Raw genomic sequence first — 17,229 nt, 5'->3', positions numbered from 1 at the left:
CACCGACATAAGCAAACACAATTTGACACCAAACCCTCTGCTGAACGATTAGGACATATGCTCAAATGTTTGGTCAAAGAGGTTCGTTTTAAGGAACACTTATTAGAAAAGGAGGGAAATCAAACTGTGGCAAAGAAATTTAGGATAATTCATGTGAAAATCCATCCAAAGGGATGGATGGTTAAACAACATTAATTGAGATGAGTATTTTCTGGTTGCCAATAATTCAAAATTGAGATGGGGTTTTTTTAAAAGCCATCTTACTCATTTATTTATATGTATTTGCATATTAAAATGTTTATTTCTCAAGTGTGATAGATATTCTGATGTATAGAAACTATCAGTGTAAAGATATTTTAAAATATCAGCGTATAGAATATATTCAACATCAACAATGAGCACCGTGACAAAGTGCCTTCGCTGTTTTGGTTCAAATGCGATAATGTCATGTTTTGTATCTTTCCTCCTAACAGGTCGAGGTTAGCAGATTTCATCACAAACTGCCAGCCAGAACCTCGATCTGCAAGTGGTTGCTTAAGGCAGAACTATGCAGCCTGCTTACTTGCTTATTCAGGACTCATAGGTAAGCATTAGATTAGGGAGTGTATTCCTTACACAATGTTTTATAGGAATGTATAGCCAATGGAGTTAAACCATGATTTAATTAGATGATTTGGGTGTTAAAGCCATAGATTGCCTTCACCCCATATTTCTTAAGACCTTTTTTTAAGTAATAGAAATTCTATTAAAATTAAAGATTAATTACAAAGTGACAAACTTCTAGCATCTTTTTGCTGTAGACATACTTCCTTACTTTATTCTTGAAAGGCTTCATTCGAATTTTTAGACGATTGCCCTTTACTATCAACCTGTTACCTTATTTTGTTGTAAACTTACTTCAAAACGTCCTGTAACGATTGTGGTTTGTTTATTCTTTCTTTGTGAAAGGCCATTTGTGCATGAATATTATTTTATTTATCTTTCTGATTGATCTTGGTGTGTATCTATGATAATGCAATCTATGCATGAGAGCCCCCCATTTATTGTTTTTGCTACTTAAAAATAATGTGTATTTCCTGCATTAATATTTCCAGTGGAAGCAGGGTCAACATGCCTAATAATATTAGTGAAGCAGCTGAATGAAAAGAATTGCAGACAAAATGCTAAAGGAGCTGTCCCACTTGGGCGACCTAATTGGCGAGTTTAGAAGAGTTTGAAAAAATGACATGTTGAAGACCTCCTTCGACTATGTTGAAAACCAGCTTAGACTAACTTCTGGAAAATTGGACACCGAAGAGTGGAGAGTGAAGATGACCTCCTTCGATCTCCTTTGACCTCCCTTCGACTTCTCTTCGACTATGATGAAGACTATGATCTACGACTACCTTCAGCTACCCTCGATTACCTACGACTAACATGCCGACCTACCACGACCAACTACGACTAAACCTATGAGTAAACAAAGTATCGATTTTTTCCCATGGCTACCTATATTTACTCACGGGCATTTTTTAACATATTGAAAAAAACGCCGCGAACCTAGCAAAGGTCTCGAGTACGCGGAGACCACTCGAGCATGAAGGAGAGTTCCAAAGACCTCCTACGACCTCGTGTCGACTATGCTGCGAGTATGAGTTAAGGGCAAACTCGCGAGAACTCGCGGAATAGGTCGCCCGTGGGACAGGCCCTTAAGTGTTTTGCAGCTGAGAAACAAACCACTTGGACTGTCCAGTCCAAATTAATCGGCATCACCTCTTTCCCTTCATTTTTTAATCCTGTCAGCATATCTGTTTGTTTCTTTCCACCTCACAAGCTTATTTTGTTTTCTCACAAATGCCTCTGTGTCATTTCCTCAACTACTTCTTGTGGCAACAAGTTCTACATTCTAACCACACTTCTGATTTACTGGTTTTATTTTTCATATTCATGGCCTTTTTCATATCCCTGAAGCTCGTGGCTTCATGCCACCAGCCAGAATTTATTTACATTTATGTATCACATGATGGGTAGATGTGATTCAATTTTTTTTTTGCTTGCAGGGAAAATAAGCTGTGAGACTGACTGTTCAGGTCGAATAGCTTGCCTCTGTGCTGTAATTTATAAAATCCTGCATGTACAGCGGTGCAATTTTGCTTCTACTTTCATCATAGAACCATTATAAAATGACAATGCTTGAAAGATAGTTAGTCCAGCTTTCTATAGATTTCCCTATTATCTTGCTTGGGTCTATCGATGCTGGACTCTGAAAAGTGACAAGCAGTAATGGGTGAGCAATTTTGTTTGCTATTTTTGAATGTTATTGTTTCTTTTCTTATACTTATGATGTGACAGCCAAAGTGCTTATCTGGGAATATGTAACAGTTTGTGTTTGGTTAAAAGAATGATCATTAACTGTGATCTTGGCTTCTCTTGACAGGAACTGTCATCACCCCAAACTATGTTGACTCAACTGGGATAAGCGTGACACCATGGTGCACCTGCAATGGCAGTGGAAACCAAAAGGAAGAGTGTGAAGAGTTCCAGAATTTCTTTAAAGACAACAGATGCTTCAGTAAGTTCAGCACTGTTCAACACAAGAAGAACATAATAGATAGGATCAAGACTTGGCAGTCCGACCTCCTCATATACACCCTGCCAATTCAGTAAGATACTGGCTGATCTAATTTTGTGGTCCTCTCCACTTCCTTGCCTGATCCGCACGATGTCAAAACAAAATAAATTGCAGTTGCCAGTTAATATACAAAAAGACATAAAGTGCTGGAGTAACTCAAAGTGTCAGGCAGCATCTCTAGAGAACATGGATAGGTGACTTTTCAGGTTGAAACCCATCTTCAGACTTGGGAGAGAAGAACTTCAAAGTAGGCATACCTTGAGGAGTCTGAAGAAGCGTCTGGACCCGAAACGTCACCTATCCATGTTCTCCAGAGATGCTGCCTGACCTGCTGAGTTACTCCAGCATTACTGTCCCTTTCTGACCCCACAGTCCTCGATTTCCCTCATTATCTAAATATCTGTCGATCCAGCCTTGAATATCCTGAATTATGCTGCCGGCACTGTTCTCTGGAATAATAATTTCAAGGATTCACAACCTCTGAGACAAGAAATTGCTGCTCACCTCCATCAATAAGTTAGCTTTGTAAAATTCAAATTCAGGAGAGTTCAAGAGTGTTTATTGTGCACTGAATATGTACATCCATGACCTCCCAGAGCCCATCGCTGGAAAATATGGGTATGCTGACGATCTAGCCATCCTGATGAGGCACAAAGAGTAGAACACAATGGAAAGCTCCTTGGGGACTTTGGCAGTATACCTACGACAGTGGCGTCTACAGCTGAGCGAAGGCAAACAGTGTCAACAGCATTCCATCGAAACAACAAGGAAGCTAAGCGATAGCTAGCTGTCTTCATTAGAAACAGGCGCTTGGACTTCTAACAAACACCCACTTACCTCGACGTAAAGCTGGACAGGTCGCTTACATTTTATCAACACCTGGCTGGTCTCCGCGACAAGGTCATGGCACGTAACGGCCTCATCTGACGCCTGGCAGGAACAGGTTGGGGAGCCAGTCCGTCACTCTTCATTCCTCTGCCTTAGCTCTTGTGTATGCCCCCAGCTGAGTACTGCGCACCTGTATGAAGTAGAAGTAGACATACTAGCCTGGTAGACACGAGCCTGGACAGCACCTTGTGAACCATCACTGGGTGCCTTCAACCTACTCCAGTCGAACAGATCCCTATACTAGCAGGCATTCCACCTGCAGGGATCCGAAGGCAAGCAGCATATCGGACACTATCTCGTCATGTCATGGACCCAGATCACCTCCTCCATTAGGCTATCAGCAGAGGCCACTCCGACTGAAGGCCCGTTACCCCTTTGCTCCACATGGAAAACACCTCCTAGCATCCATCCAGCCAACTGAGACAAAAGCACACTGGATAGCCACCAAGTGGTCACAGGAGTGGAAGGCAACCTCATCTCCATTACACAGCTACATCTCTTCACCAGATAAAAGCTGTCCAGGGTCTGACCTCCCCAGAGGAGCATGGGTGAAGCTCAACAGACTTCGTACTGGAGTTGGGCGTTTCAATGCCAGCTTGTGGAGATGGGGGGCTCCGCCAGAGCCCAGCCTGTGAATGCGGAGCAGAACAACAGACAGCCAATCATGTCATCTCGGTGATAGGGTGCGGGATACAAAAGCAATAGGCATTTTCTACCCGTCATTCATGGCGTGGGAGAACACTGCACCTACACCATAACATGAAGCATCACAAGCAAGTTTCATCTCGCGTGTAGTATCGTAGTTTGTCACTTGTCAAGTTTTCCTTGCAAATGTCATATGCACGTTGCTGTTCCTTTCCCCATGTCCATTTCACATCTTTTTGTAGCAGATGATGTAGTGGCTTCAGCACAGTTGCTACATATGGAAGGAATCCTGCATGGAACTGCACCATCCCAAGGAATGATCGTAGCTCTGAAACATTGTTGTATTTTGGAGCATTCACTATTGCTTCCACATTCGCCTTCACAGGGCGAAGTCCGTTAGCATCTACTTTGAGTCCAAGGTAGACCACCTCTGATGCATAAATGCACCTTTACTTTGTCGCAGTTTGACATTGTGGCAGTTCAGTCGTGTGAGAACTTGCTCAAGTATTTCCAGATGTTCTACCATGCCCTCTGTGAATATCAGTAGATCATCCTGGTTGCACACACAGTGCGGAATGCCTTGTAACATTTTGTCCATGACAGACTGAATATTTTTGGGGAGGATTTCACACCATTGGGGAGTTTTGTATATGAATACAAGCCCTTATGTGTGTTGATAGTCAAACACTGCTGACTTTCCTTGTTGACATTGAGTTGGGCGTAAACGTGAGACAAATCCAGTTTAGTGAAGACTCTTTCTCCGCTAAATTCTGCGTACAGATCTTGCAAGTTGCAAGTTGGTAACGGAAATTGTTTTTGTTGGCCTCGTACGGCCACAATTGGCGTTGTCCAGTTACTCTGGTCTGTCTTCACTTTGTCTAATCTGTTGAGTTCTTCCTCCACCTGTTGGTTTAGTGCATATGGTACAGGTCTTGACCGACAATACACAGGTCTCACATCTTGCTTAAGTCGAATGTGTGCAGAGTACCCTGTTATTCCCGTGTAACTGTCGGCAAATATTTCTGCATGTTTGCTTATGACGTTTTCGAGCCGTGATTTGGACAAATCGACGCACAAAATATTCTTCCAGTCTAATTCTCTTCTACTCAGCCAATCCTTTCCGAGGAGGGTTGGTTTATTTCTGTAGCTGGCCACTATGATGGGCATTGTTACTGACTGACCATTATGCTGAACTTTACAGTTCATTTGTCCACATGTCTCCAAAACTTCGCCCAAGTAGGTTCTCAGCTTGACCTTACTCTCAAACAATGGTATCTGTGGGAATTTTGTTTCGTACAGGTCTTTGCTCATGACCGAACAATCTGCTGACGTGTCAATGTACATATTGATTAACTGTTCATTTATCAATAGTTTAGTTTGAAAGTCCTTGCCTTGGCTGATTGTAGGCTTATCAATGTTGTTTGCATAAATGGTGTACAACCCAAGTTCATTTCGATTCTGGGTTTATCTCCAAGTTATGAACTCCTTTCTGGTGTTGTCACTTGTTTCCTGCAGATTGTTGGTTTCCTGTTTTAAGCTTGGCCCGACATGCTGAGGCGATGTGGCCTTTCTTCTGGCAGTTATAGCACTTGGCCATTTTGAACTGACAAAATTGGGATGCGTGATTATCGTTGCAATGATACAACTGGGGATGAACTCGGCTCCCGCCATTGGTTTTTACAAGGCACTGCATTGTCACTCTAACTGGCCTCGGTGACTCCAATGGCCCCCCCCCCCCCCCCCCCGGACACTTATTATTTATTTTTTTTATTCAAATCGTTTGCTATGTCGCTCTTCAAGGGAGATGCTAAATGCATTTTGTTGTCTCTGTACTGTACACTGACAATGACAATTAAATTGAATCTGAATTGTGAGTGTAAACGGTCACTGCAGTCTGTGGTGGATGAAACTCGTGAGCATTCTTTGATGCCATCTCCATTGTGGTAGCAATCATGCATGCTTTCTCGAATATAAGATCTGGAGTGTTCATGAGTTTGGACTGAATTTGTTCATCCACTAGACCACAAACAAATCTGTCGCATAGTGCGCGTCCACGAAAGGTTCCAAAGTTACAGTGCAAAGTTACGCTTTTCAAAGCAACAATGTTCTCATTGATTGTCTCATTCTGCTTCTGGTCTCTAGTGCCAAATTCATAGCTTTCTGCAGTTTCCAGAGGCTTTGAGTTGAAGTGCTCCTCCAACTTCTTCATAATGTCATTGAATGGCACGTCTTTTGCCTTTATGGGCGCAAGGAGATTCACGAATGTGCCGTACACATCAGGACAAATCTCCGTGAGCAGAATCGCTTTCATGCGTTCGCAAACGGCCTTATTTGTTTCAGTCACTGTCTCTCCTTCACCACTTATCTCCATTATGTTGTTTGCCGTGAAAAACATGTTCACTCTCTCCATTTAGTAGCTGAACTGCTCTCTACTCTTGTCAAAAGTGCCAAGGTTTCCGATGTAGCCCGTGGAAGCTGCCATCGTGTCGTTCTCCTTTTTTTTTTAAAGTCTGTTCAAAAACCCTGATTTCCTGTCTGTTCTGGTGTAACAATTCACATAAAACTTAGCTGTACAAAGGCTATTAAGCTTAAGGAACTTGACAAAATAAAACTCAGTCTAAAATGTTATACAATCCCAAGGACAACATCTTGCCACGTAGACACAACATGGAGATAGCCTGACAATCTCTCGCCGATTTGTACAGCTGCTGTTTTAAACTACAGTCCCCTGCATAGAAGGATCTGCGGCCTATCGTGTCCAGCTTGCAAACAACTGTGACAAAACTCCGTATTTACTGTTTAAAATGTTAAACAATGCTGCATGTTGCAAAACAGTCCTGCACTGTATTTAAAGGATGAATTCACAAACTCTCTCCCATCCTCATCGCCAATTTTGTTATATTCCAGACGGTAGAATGAATAACAACTTACACGCAGGTTGCCTGGATCATAAGAGAGAGAGAGATGTATTACCCAACATTCCCTGCATATATACAACACCAACTCATTAACATATACATGAATATGTATGAATACATTACATCACCCAAACAAGTTTCATCACTCTCTTGACGTGCATTGTAGATGATGCAAAGACTTTGTGGTCTCAGGAGGTGAGTTACTCACAAAAACATATTGAGCCTCTGACCTTTTTTAATCACATTGTTCTTGGTTCAATTGAGTTTCTTGCCAGGATATTGATGGTGGGAAACTTGGTGAAAGTAATGCCAAAGAATGTCAAGAGTAGGTTGTTTGACTCTCATTTTTAAAGATTGTCTAACTTGGCAGATTTGTGGCACAGGAGTTACTTGCTATTTATCAACCCATGCCTAAAAGTCTCCTAGATCTTGCTGCCTGTAGGTACAGACTACTGTATTTTCTAGGGAGCTGCATATGGAACTGAACCTTGTGCAATGATCGCTGAATGTCTCCACTCTGACTCCATAATGGATGGAATGAAGGTTATTAATGAAAATGTTGAAACTAAGTTTGTCCTAGCACACTGCCCTGAGGTACTCCTTTAATGATGTCATGTGACCTGGATGATGAATCCCCAGCAACCACAACCAACTTCCTTTGTGTGAGATATTACTCTAAACATTGAGCATGTTCTCCCTGGTCTACGAGTGAATTGTGATAGAGCAGACGGGCTAATGTAATTCTATAAGGAGAACTACAGCTTCAAACAGCTCTCCCAATTTACATATCAATTCCCAAATGTTAGTGAGGAGGTCTTTGCCTGGGCTGGTGGTAACTCCTTTCTGTTTTATAGTAGCAGCAATGGTAAATTAATGTGTTTTTCAGAAGGTACTTACAAGTCAGCCAACCATATTGGTATAGACCAAGAGTTCCATATGGAACTTAAATGGACCAGATGGGTTTTTATAATAATCTGGTATTTTTTGTGGTAATCCTTACTAATAACTATTTCACAGCTGTCATTGTGAGATTTGAACATGAATATCTGGATTGATTTCCTGGTCTCTGAATAACCAGTCCAGCAATATAACTACTGCACTACCACACACCTCCATTAGAAATGTTGATTCTTCATAGGGGTGATTTCATCAAGATAATGCTGAGGTTGTTAGATGGAGAAAGAATTGACTTTTATTTTCTCTCCAGCATATCCTTCAGTGACATGTTGGGAAATGTGTGATGGAGAGTATCTTGCCTGGCATATCATCTGAAGGTGAAAATTATGTGGGAATAGGCTATGCAAGAATTAATTCTGACACTTGTTCCATTCATTGTTACATCAATTAATATTAGTAACGTGATTCGGTGACACCCATAACTGAACACATTTGTATTCCAAAGATAATTTTTTGTTTACATTTTTATTAGGACTATTAGGAATTTAAATAAATGGTATTAACAAGAAATAAATTAAAATGTGTTACTTTTCTTCAAATTTGTGTATTTACATAATTTCCCCTCTATTCATTGTTTTATTCTTCAGAAAATGCTGTTTTAGCATTCGGTAATGGGACTGATATGAATCTTTGGCAGTTAATACCTCCTGTGCCAACCATAACCGCAACCAAACAGAAGTACACCTCACAACCCAACAAAGAGTCAGTGACCCACGCCAATGAAATCAACTCGGTTGATGATGACAGTGTTCTTCCTTTGTGTGCAAATTTACAGGTAAGGTACAACTGTTAGAAACTAATCATTAGCTACATGATTATCCAGAGCAAAACATGATAAGGAAAGTAAAAGTTACTTGACTAGCATGAAACAGCATTCTCACATCAGCAACATGAATACTAAAGCATAACAAATTAAGTAACTTGCCAATTTGCCCTATTGGACCCCATTGACAATCATACTGGCAATGCAGTTGGAATTGCTAAACTACAGTAACCCGTTGATGTCTTCATTTTTTGCTTCTGCTGATGAAAAGGAGAAATGCTGCATAATTATGTTATGACAGTCAGTGTGAGATCTCCTTCAATAGCCAAAGCTCGTATGTTGTTCAGTCTGCCTCTTATTTTGAAACTTGAAGCCCGATTAATTAAAATGTTCGCCTTTCCATATACTCAAAAACAAAAATTGGACACCTCGCCAATACTCATAGTATTCTCATGAGAAAATTACTCTTTAACAAGAATGTGATTTCACTACTACCAAGTAAAACACAGGTTCTTGAAATGAGTAAGATTTAAAAATGACATGAAAAAAATTTATTATTTGTTATATATCCAAGGTGAAATATTTATATATAATCATATTCAGTTATATTTGGCATGCAGTATAAATATTGGTCCTAAAAAAAATTATAAATAATGATACAGGTAAATAAAGCAATTGCGTGTGGGAGTGAAAAAAATGTTTTTGGTATTAAATATCCATCAAATTACACAAATTACTGCTTATACTGAAATATTTTAATGAAAAGATCACATATTCCAGCCTGGTGAGTACTCAGCAGGGAGTAATTTACCACCAATAGTGTGCCTCTTTATTGTGAAGCTCGATTATTCTTCAGGAAATAGTACAAGGATTTAGCTGTACAGGAAACACAAGAAACTGCAGATGCTGGAACCTTCAGTAAAATACAATGTTCTGGAGTAATTTATTTGGTGTTACTCCAGGACTTTGTGTTTTACATATAACTTTGTGACCTTTACTCTTTCAAATCCAACCAAATCAATTCAATAAATTATACCTCATTATAAAGTCTCAAACATACAGTATCAAGATTATTCTAATTAAGTGGGAAGTCAGGACTAAGGGAAAAGCCAAAAACACAATCAATGAGATAGGGATTAACTGATTATAGATCTTCAGGGAAGCAAATCTGCTATACTGGTCCAGTTGGGACGAGAATTCTTAATTACTCCTTAATTTCAGAGACAATTAGAGACAGAGAATTAACGCCAGCATTACCTTCAGTATTCATATCCCCTGAACATATACATAGTTTTTCAGTCAGAGGGTGAAATTAAATCATGGAAAGCTTCATATGTGGTTTTTAAAGCCAATATATGCATATGGTGAAGCAGTGAAAGTTGTTTGTGACATGAGGCATACTCTATTGCCTCATGCATGCTCTGGTGCGATGAATTTTGCTAAAATTGAATGGCAGAAAATTCTGTTCAATCGGCAACTTGGTATCAGTCAAGCAATTAAACAACACAACAATAGTCCAGCAATGAAGAGAGGTGTTAATGAGGTAAAGCTGGCATTCTCAAAGTAACACCAGTTATCTTTCTTGGCACCAAAAATTCTGTAACATTTTAACATGGTGAAAGAAAACATGTAACAAGTATGTTAAAATGTATTAATTTAAATGACTTAAGACTACTGTGAAGTATGGTGCTCATGTGAGTCAGGTGGTCCAATATGGCTGTTGTTCTTCGAGTTCTTAAACATGCATGATTTGGTTGGACACAAATGCAAGAAAGATCATTTCTGGTTGCCAGAGCAGTGATAGTCAGAGATGCTGCCTGACCCACTGAGTTACTCCAGAATTTTGTGTTCTAAGTAATATTCAGATGTAAATTAATAATGTTATTTAGACTTTAGAGATACAGTATGGAAAAATGTCCTTTGGCCCACTGAGTCCATGCCAACCAGTGATCACACAAGCAGTATCTTACACACTAGGAACAACTTACAATTTACAGAAGCCATTTAACCTACAAACATGCAAGTGTTTGGAGTGTGAGAGGAAACCAGACCACCCAGAGAAAAGCCACGCGCTCACAGGGAGAACATACAAACTTCGTAAGACAGCATCCGTGGTCAGGATCAAACCCTGGTCTCTGGCGCTGTATGGCGGCAATTCTACCGCTGTGCCACTGTGCCACCCTAATTGTAACATTTTTGGCAGCATCTCTCAATGACCAATACTTTGTTCACATAATTCAGTGTATTTTCATTGGACTCAGTAAGAGTGCTCTCAAAATCAAGTTGGTCGGGGGAAGTTCCCCCCGCCACGTGGACCATGTAATCCCATGCTATGTGCTCCATGGTTAGATAGTCGGTGACTAAACCGTCTCCCCCACCTGGTTTGCCAGGTGAGGAGGGGGTTGTGGACGTCCAGCAGGACCAAAAACAAGACCCGTCAAAGGACAGATGAGCTAGCGAGCCAACAGCCATCCACACTTCAGTAGAAATTGCGATCGCTGTCATGCATAGCATTGTAAGGAATGATGATAAAGCACACACACCAAAATCCTATACTTCCAGCGTTGTGTCGTCACCGTTCCCGTTGGAAACCAGCAGCACTGCGTCGATAATGTTTTCAGTGATTATGAATGATGAATGCTAACAAAATAGCACTGAATTCCAGTTTTGAAGATCTCCATCAGACTATACTAAGGCTACATAACACGACATAACATACATTGTTAAAATAATACATAAGCTTTATGTTAATTTCACTAGTAAAATTACCAAAATTATTGAGCTGATTGCAAAATGATTACCTTTTAGAAAACTGAAATTGAAATCAAAGAGCAAATGGAAAACAAGCAATAGGATTGTCAAATTGTAAAATCCAGCCAGTTTACTTTTCAGAATCAAACAATTGAATAATGGGCAAATTGTTGGAATGGCACATAGATTCTGGAGCATTGATCACAAGGCATGAGTTCTAATTACACATTGGCAAGAGAAGGGGTATTAAATTAATGTAATTAAATAAAAGCTGGAAATTGTTTTATTTAAAAAAAGCTAATAATGGTAGCCATTAAACCATTGGATTGTCTTAAAATCCCACCTCACTCACTAATGTCCTATTATTAAGGAACACACCTACCCTTATCCTTGTCTAGAGAATTGACTTAATGGAAGGAAGCAGAGAGTGATGGTGGAAGGTTGTTTGTCAGACTGGAGGCCTATGACTGGTGGTGTTCCTCAGGTATCAGTGCTGGGCCCATTGCTATTTGTGGTTTATAGAAATAATTTGGATTAAAATGTAGAAGGCATGATTAGTAACTTTGCAGATGACACTAAAGTGGATGATATCGTAGATAGCAAAGATGGTTATCAGAAATTGCACCAAGATTTTGATCAGTTGAGTGTGGACTGAGGGATGGTAAATGGAGTTTAATGCAGATAAGTGTGAGGTGGTGCATTTTGGGAAGTCATAGATATATAGATACATGGACAGTAGGTGCAGGAGTAAGCCATTTGGCCCTTCGAGCCAGCACCGCCATTCAATGTGATCATGACTGATTATCCACAATCAATAATCCATGCCTGCCTTCTCCCCATACCCCTTGATTCCACTAGCCCTAAGAGCTCTATCTAACCCTCCTTTGAATGCATCCAATGAATCGGCCTCCACTGCTTTCTGTGGCAGAGAATTATTCAAATTCACAACTCTCTGTGTGAAAAAGTTTTTCCTCATCTCAGTTCTAAACCCATTATTCTTAAACTGTGGCCCCTGGTTCTGGACTCCCCCAACATGGGGACATGTTTCATGCATCTAGCGTGTCCAATCCCGTAATAATTTATATGTTTCTATAAGATATCCTCTCATCCTTCTAAATTCCAGTGAATACAGCCCTGTCGCTCCATTCTTTCATCATATGACAGTCCCGCCATCCCGGGAATTAATCTCGTGAACCTCCACTGTGCTCCCTCAATAGCAAGAATGTCCTTCCTCAAATTATGAGACCAAAACTGCACAAAATACTCCAGGCGTGATCTCACGAGGGTCCTGTATAACTGCAGAAGGACCTCTTTGATCCTGTACTAAACTCCTCTCGTTATGAAGGCCTACATGCCATTCGCTTTCTTCACTGCTTGCTGTACCTGCATGCTTACTTTCGGTGACTGATGTACAAGGACACCCAGGTCTCATTGTAGTTCCCCTTTTCCTAACCTGACATAATTCAGATAATTATGAAGAAGTCTGAAGAAGGGCTTCGGCCTGAAACGTTGCCTATTTCCTTCGCTCCATAGATGCTGCTGCACCCGCTGAGTTTCTCCAGCTTTTTTGTGCAACCCATAATTCAGATAATAAACTGCTTCCCATTCTTGGCACCAAAGTGGATGACATCAAATTTATCCACAAGTCAATCCAGGGCAAGACCTTCATGGCAGGGCCCTGGGGATTGTTTTATAGCAGAGGGGTCCAGGTGTGCAGGTATATATTTCCTTGAAAGTGGCATTGCAGGTAGATAGGGTGGTCAAGAAGGCTTTCGGTACATTGGGGTTCATCAGTCAGGGTACTGAATATAGAAGTTGGGAAGTTATTTTACAGTTGTACAAGATGTCGGTGAGGCCGCATTTGGGGTATTGTGTTTAATTTTGGCAACCTGCTACAGGAAGGGTGTTGCTATGCTGGAAAGAGTGCAGAGAGGGTTTATGAGGATGTTATCAGGACTTGAGGGCCTTCATTATAGCGAGAGGATGGACCGCATACGATTTTATTCCTTGGAGTGCAGGAGGCTGAGGGGTGATCTTACAGAGGTGTATAAGATCATGAGGGGAACAGACAGAGTGAATGCACAGTGTCATTTACGCAGAGTAGGGGAATCAAGAACCAGAGATCATAGGTTTAAGGTGAGTGGGCAATTAATTATGAGGAACCCGAGGGGCAACTATTTCACACAGAGTGTGGTGGGTATAAGTAAGTAAGTAAGTAAATAAGTAAGTAAGTTTATTGGCCAAGTATTCACATACAGGAATTTGCCTTGATGCTCCACCCACAAGTAACAACATGACATGCAGTGACAGTTACGAATGACTCAGAAAACACTAAACATTAATAATAATAATAATAAGGCATTAATGATAAAACACCGTTGATCAAGCATGTGAACCGACAAAATACCAGATGAAAGGGAGGCTACAGATTTTTGGCTGTTGCGTGGAGCAACTACTAGAGGAATAAGCTGTCAGAGGAGGTAGTTAAGGCAAGTACTGTAACAGCATTTAAAAGACATTTGGACAAGTACATGGATAGGATATGTTTAGAGAGATACAGGCCCAATGTGGCCAGGTGTAATTAGTGTAGATGGGACATCTTGGTTGGTGTGGACAAGTTGTGCCGATGGGCCTATGGCTCTATGACTATGACCTGGCAACAATGTTGTCAAAGCACTGGATACTTTGTCACCAAGTAGATGAAAAGGGGGGGGGGGAAATAGCAGATTTGAAGGGAAGAACAGATAGAAACAGGAAGCAGAGGAAAATATGAACCGGGCGGTAAATTAAATTCTGGAAAGCGCTTTGCAAAGAATAAGTAGCAACACTCTTGTCTCCTCAGTGAAGCCTATTGGAGTCAGAGCAAGGGTTGAAAGACTAGCAGGTTTTAAGTTTCTGATTGTAAATTTAGTTTTGTTTAGTTTATTGTCATGTCTACTGAGGTATAGTGAAATACTTATGATTGCGTGCTATCCAGCCAGAGAAAAGACTAGATGCGAATACAAACAAGCCGTCCACAGTGCATTGATAAACATTCAATGCAAGATATTGCACTGAAAATGACAGCTGTTGGAGAGGGAGGGGAAAAAGGGCCTGTCCATTGACACGGGCCCAGCAATAACCTGCTGCCAGGTATGCTGAGCTATTGTCCCTGGGAGGTTATATTTAAAGACCAGTTTGGGTAATACCTCAAGATACATCCCCAGCCTCATTTCACCATCTTTCATATGGGGAGATGGGGAGCTGGGGAGCTGTGCCCTTATCAGAAGGCATGGATGCTGAGCGAAATTAAGTGAGTGAGTTGTTGGCTTGTTCTCTGGCTCTGCTGTCCATCTGATTTTACAAACCTGCAACAACTGAATAGGAACAAGTTCCAGGTTTTCCTGCAAGACTTCCTTCACACAGTGCTGGGATGGTAACACACCCTGTGTGAAGGTGACTATATACCCAATTCTTAGCGAGTGAAGGAGTAGGAAAGAGAACATGAATAAAACTTGCCTCCAGCTTCCCTCCATTGCCAGCGTAATATTAGCTTATCAAAGGCACATGTATGCTTGCAATTGTAGGACCTATTGCCACTTCTATTTATTCCATGCTGACAGAAAACAGTTTGCAAGCAAGGAATAACGTTGAGGGATTGCAAATTGGTGCTGAGTTTTTTGACAGAACACCAACAATCACCCTATTCATTGCTGCACAGGCAGCAAAAACAATGACTAAAAATAACTGTGTGTTCACTTCAAACAAGGAGAGCTTGTTTTAACACCAGTCCAGCACTTTTTGTCATAACTTCTTGTGGCTCGCTCTCCATCCAAATACTAAGAAGACCAAACGTAATCTGATATTTGTGGCAGTGCAGATTCATAGTGGAATCATTCCCACCCACTTTGCACTAAACGGGCAGGTTAAAGAGGGATAAAGATTCAAGATTCAAGAGAGTTTATTGTAATGTGTTCTTGATAGGACAATTAAATTTTTGCTTTGCTTCAGCACAACAGAAGATAGTAGGCATTGACTACAAAACAGATCAGTGTGTCCATATACCATTATATACATATATACACACATGCATAAATAAACTGATGAAGTGCAAATAACAGATAATGGGCTATTAATGTTCAGAGTTTTATCCGAGCCAAGTTTAATGGCCTGATGGCTGTGGGGAAGTAGCTATTCCTGAACCTGGTTGTTGCAGTCTTCAGGCTCCTATACCTTCTACCTGAAGGTAGCAGGGAGATGAGTGCGTGGCCAGGATGGTGTGGGTCCTTGATGATACTGCCAGCCTTTTTGAGGCAGCGACTGCGATAGATCCCCTCAGGGTCATGTTAGTGGTAACAAGTTAGTGGTAAAGGGAATCATGTTAGTGGTAGCAGGAAACTGGTGTATGAATGTAGTGAATCGTGATCTTAATCTCAAGGTGGCAGCCTTGGCTCAATTGCAGTACTCGCGTCCGAGTCAAAAAGCCTTGAGTTCTCACTGAAATTTGCATTTATGTAGAGCCTTTAACATGTAAAGATACTTTGGCGGAGTATTATCAGGCAAAATAGCACACAGTGGCACAGCTGGTAGAAGAGCTGCCTCGCAATGCCAGGGAAGTTGGTTCAATCCTGACCTTGGGTGTTGTCTGCGTGGAGTTTGCACGTTTTCCCTGTGACAGTGTGCGTTTCCCTCCAAGTGCTCTGGTTTCCTCCCACATCCCAAAGACATGCAAGGTTATAGGTTAATTGGCCTCTGTAAATTACCCTCACCCCCTCAGTGTGTAAAGAGTGGATAAGAAAGTGGGATAAAACAGAACTTGTGTGAATGGGTGATCAATGGTCAGCATGGTGGGCCAAAGAACCTGATCTCATGTTCTATCACTAAACTAAATTTGACAATGGACATTGAACTAGATTTAAAGGGGCATTTCAAGAGAAAATGGAGAAAGAAGTAACAAGGATGTTTTGCGAGGACATTCCTGTATCAGGACAACTAAAGGTGGAATAATTTAAGTCAAGGATGCTGGAGAAGCCAGAAATGAAAATGATGGTGCAAAAAAAAAACATTTTCTGTGGGCTAGAGGAAGTTTCAGAGAGGTGAGGGGGAGGTGTGGTTATGGAGGGAGTTGGAAAAACATGAGATATTTAAAAATTTGGCATTACTTAAAAGGTAACCAAGGTGGGTCAGTGAGCCCATAGTGATGAGTGAATATGGCTGTGCTGTTAATGTTCCAAATTGCAGATGTTGGTGATCATATCAAATTAATGGAGAGCAGCAATAGAAACTAGAACGTTACGATGTTCAGAAGTTGTACTGTGTCCATTTCCACGCATCACTGTTTAACAAGGATTTGAACCTACTGTGACAGCTTCAGAATAAATTTACAAGACTGCTTCCAGAGATGAGAGGCTACAGTTACATGAAAAAAGATGAGTTTGTTCTCCACAGAGTATTGAAGACTAAACTGAGGTTTGATAATCACCTTTCACTGTAGGTGGAAAGGTAGAGAAACTTATTTCCAATGGCTGAATGGTCAAATGGACCAAAGGACACAGATTTAAATGGATTGGCAAAACTCAAGGAAATCTTTTTAACATGTCAAGTGGTTTGTATTTGAAATCCATTATCTGATAGACTGATCAAAATAACATCAGTGGGAGCTATCAAAAGGGAATTTGAGAAATTCTGGGACATTTTATTGTAACATGATAATGGAA

General features: G+C 40.8%; 1 protein-coding gene across 1 annotated transcript in view; it reads left to right on the top strand.

Moving 5' to 3' along the window:
• The window catches only part of LOC129704048 (GDNF family receptor alpha-1-like), a 190,181-nt gene that overhangs the window by 161,100 nt on the left and 11,852 nt on the right, over positions 1-17,229 (top strand). The window contains exons 5-7 of the mRNA XM_055646917.1: positions 474-583; positions 2,417-2,551; positions 8,607-8,794. Of these exons, the coding sequence (XP_055502892.1) occupies positions 474-583; positions 2,417-2,551; positions 8,607-8,794 (433 nt within the window). The remainder of the gene's footprint in view (positions 1-473; positions 584-2,416; positions 2,552-8,606; positions 8,795-17,229) is intronic.

Source organism: Leucoraja erinacea, chromosome 15 (genome assembly GCF_028641065.1).
Source record: "Leucoraja erinacea ecotype New England chromosome 15, Leri_hhj_1, whole genome shotgun sequence".
NCBI classification, from domain to species: Eukaryota; Metazoa; Chordata; class Chondrichthyes; order Rajiformes; family Rajidae; genus Leucoraja; species Leucoraja erinaceus.
Note: the sequence above shows the minus strand (reverse complement) of the source record. Positions and strands in the feature narration are given on the sequence as shown.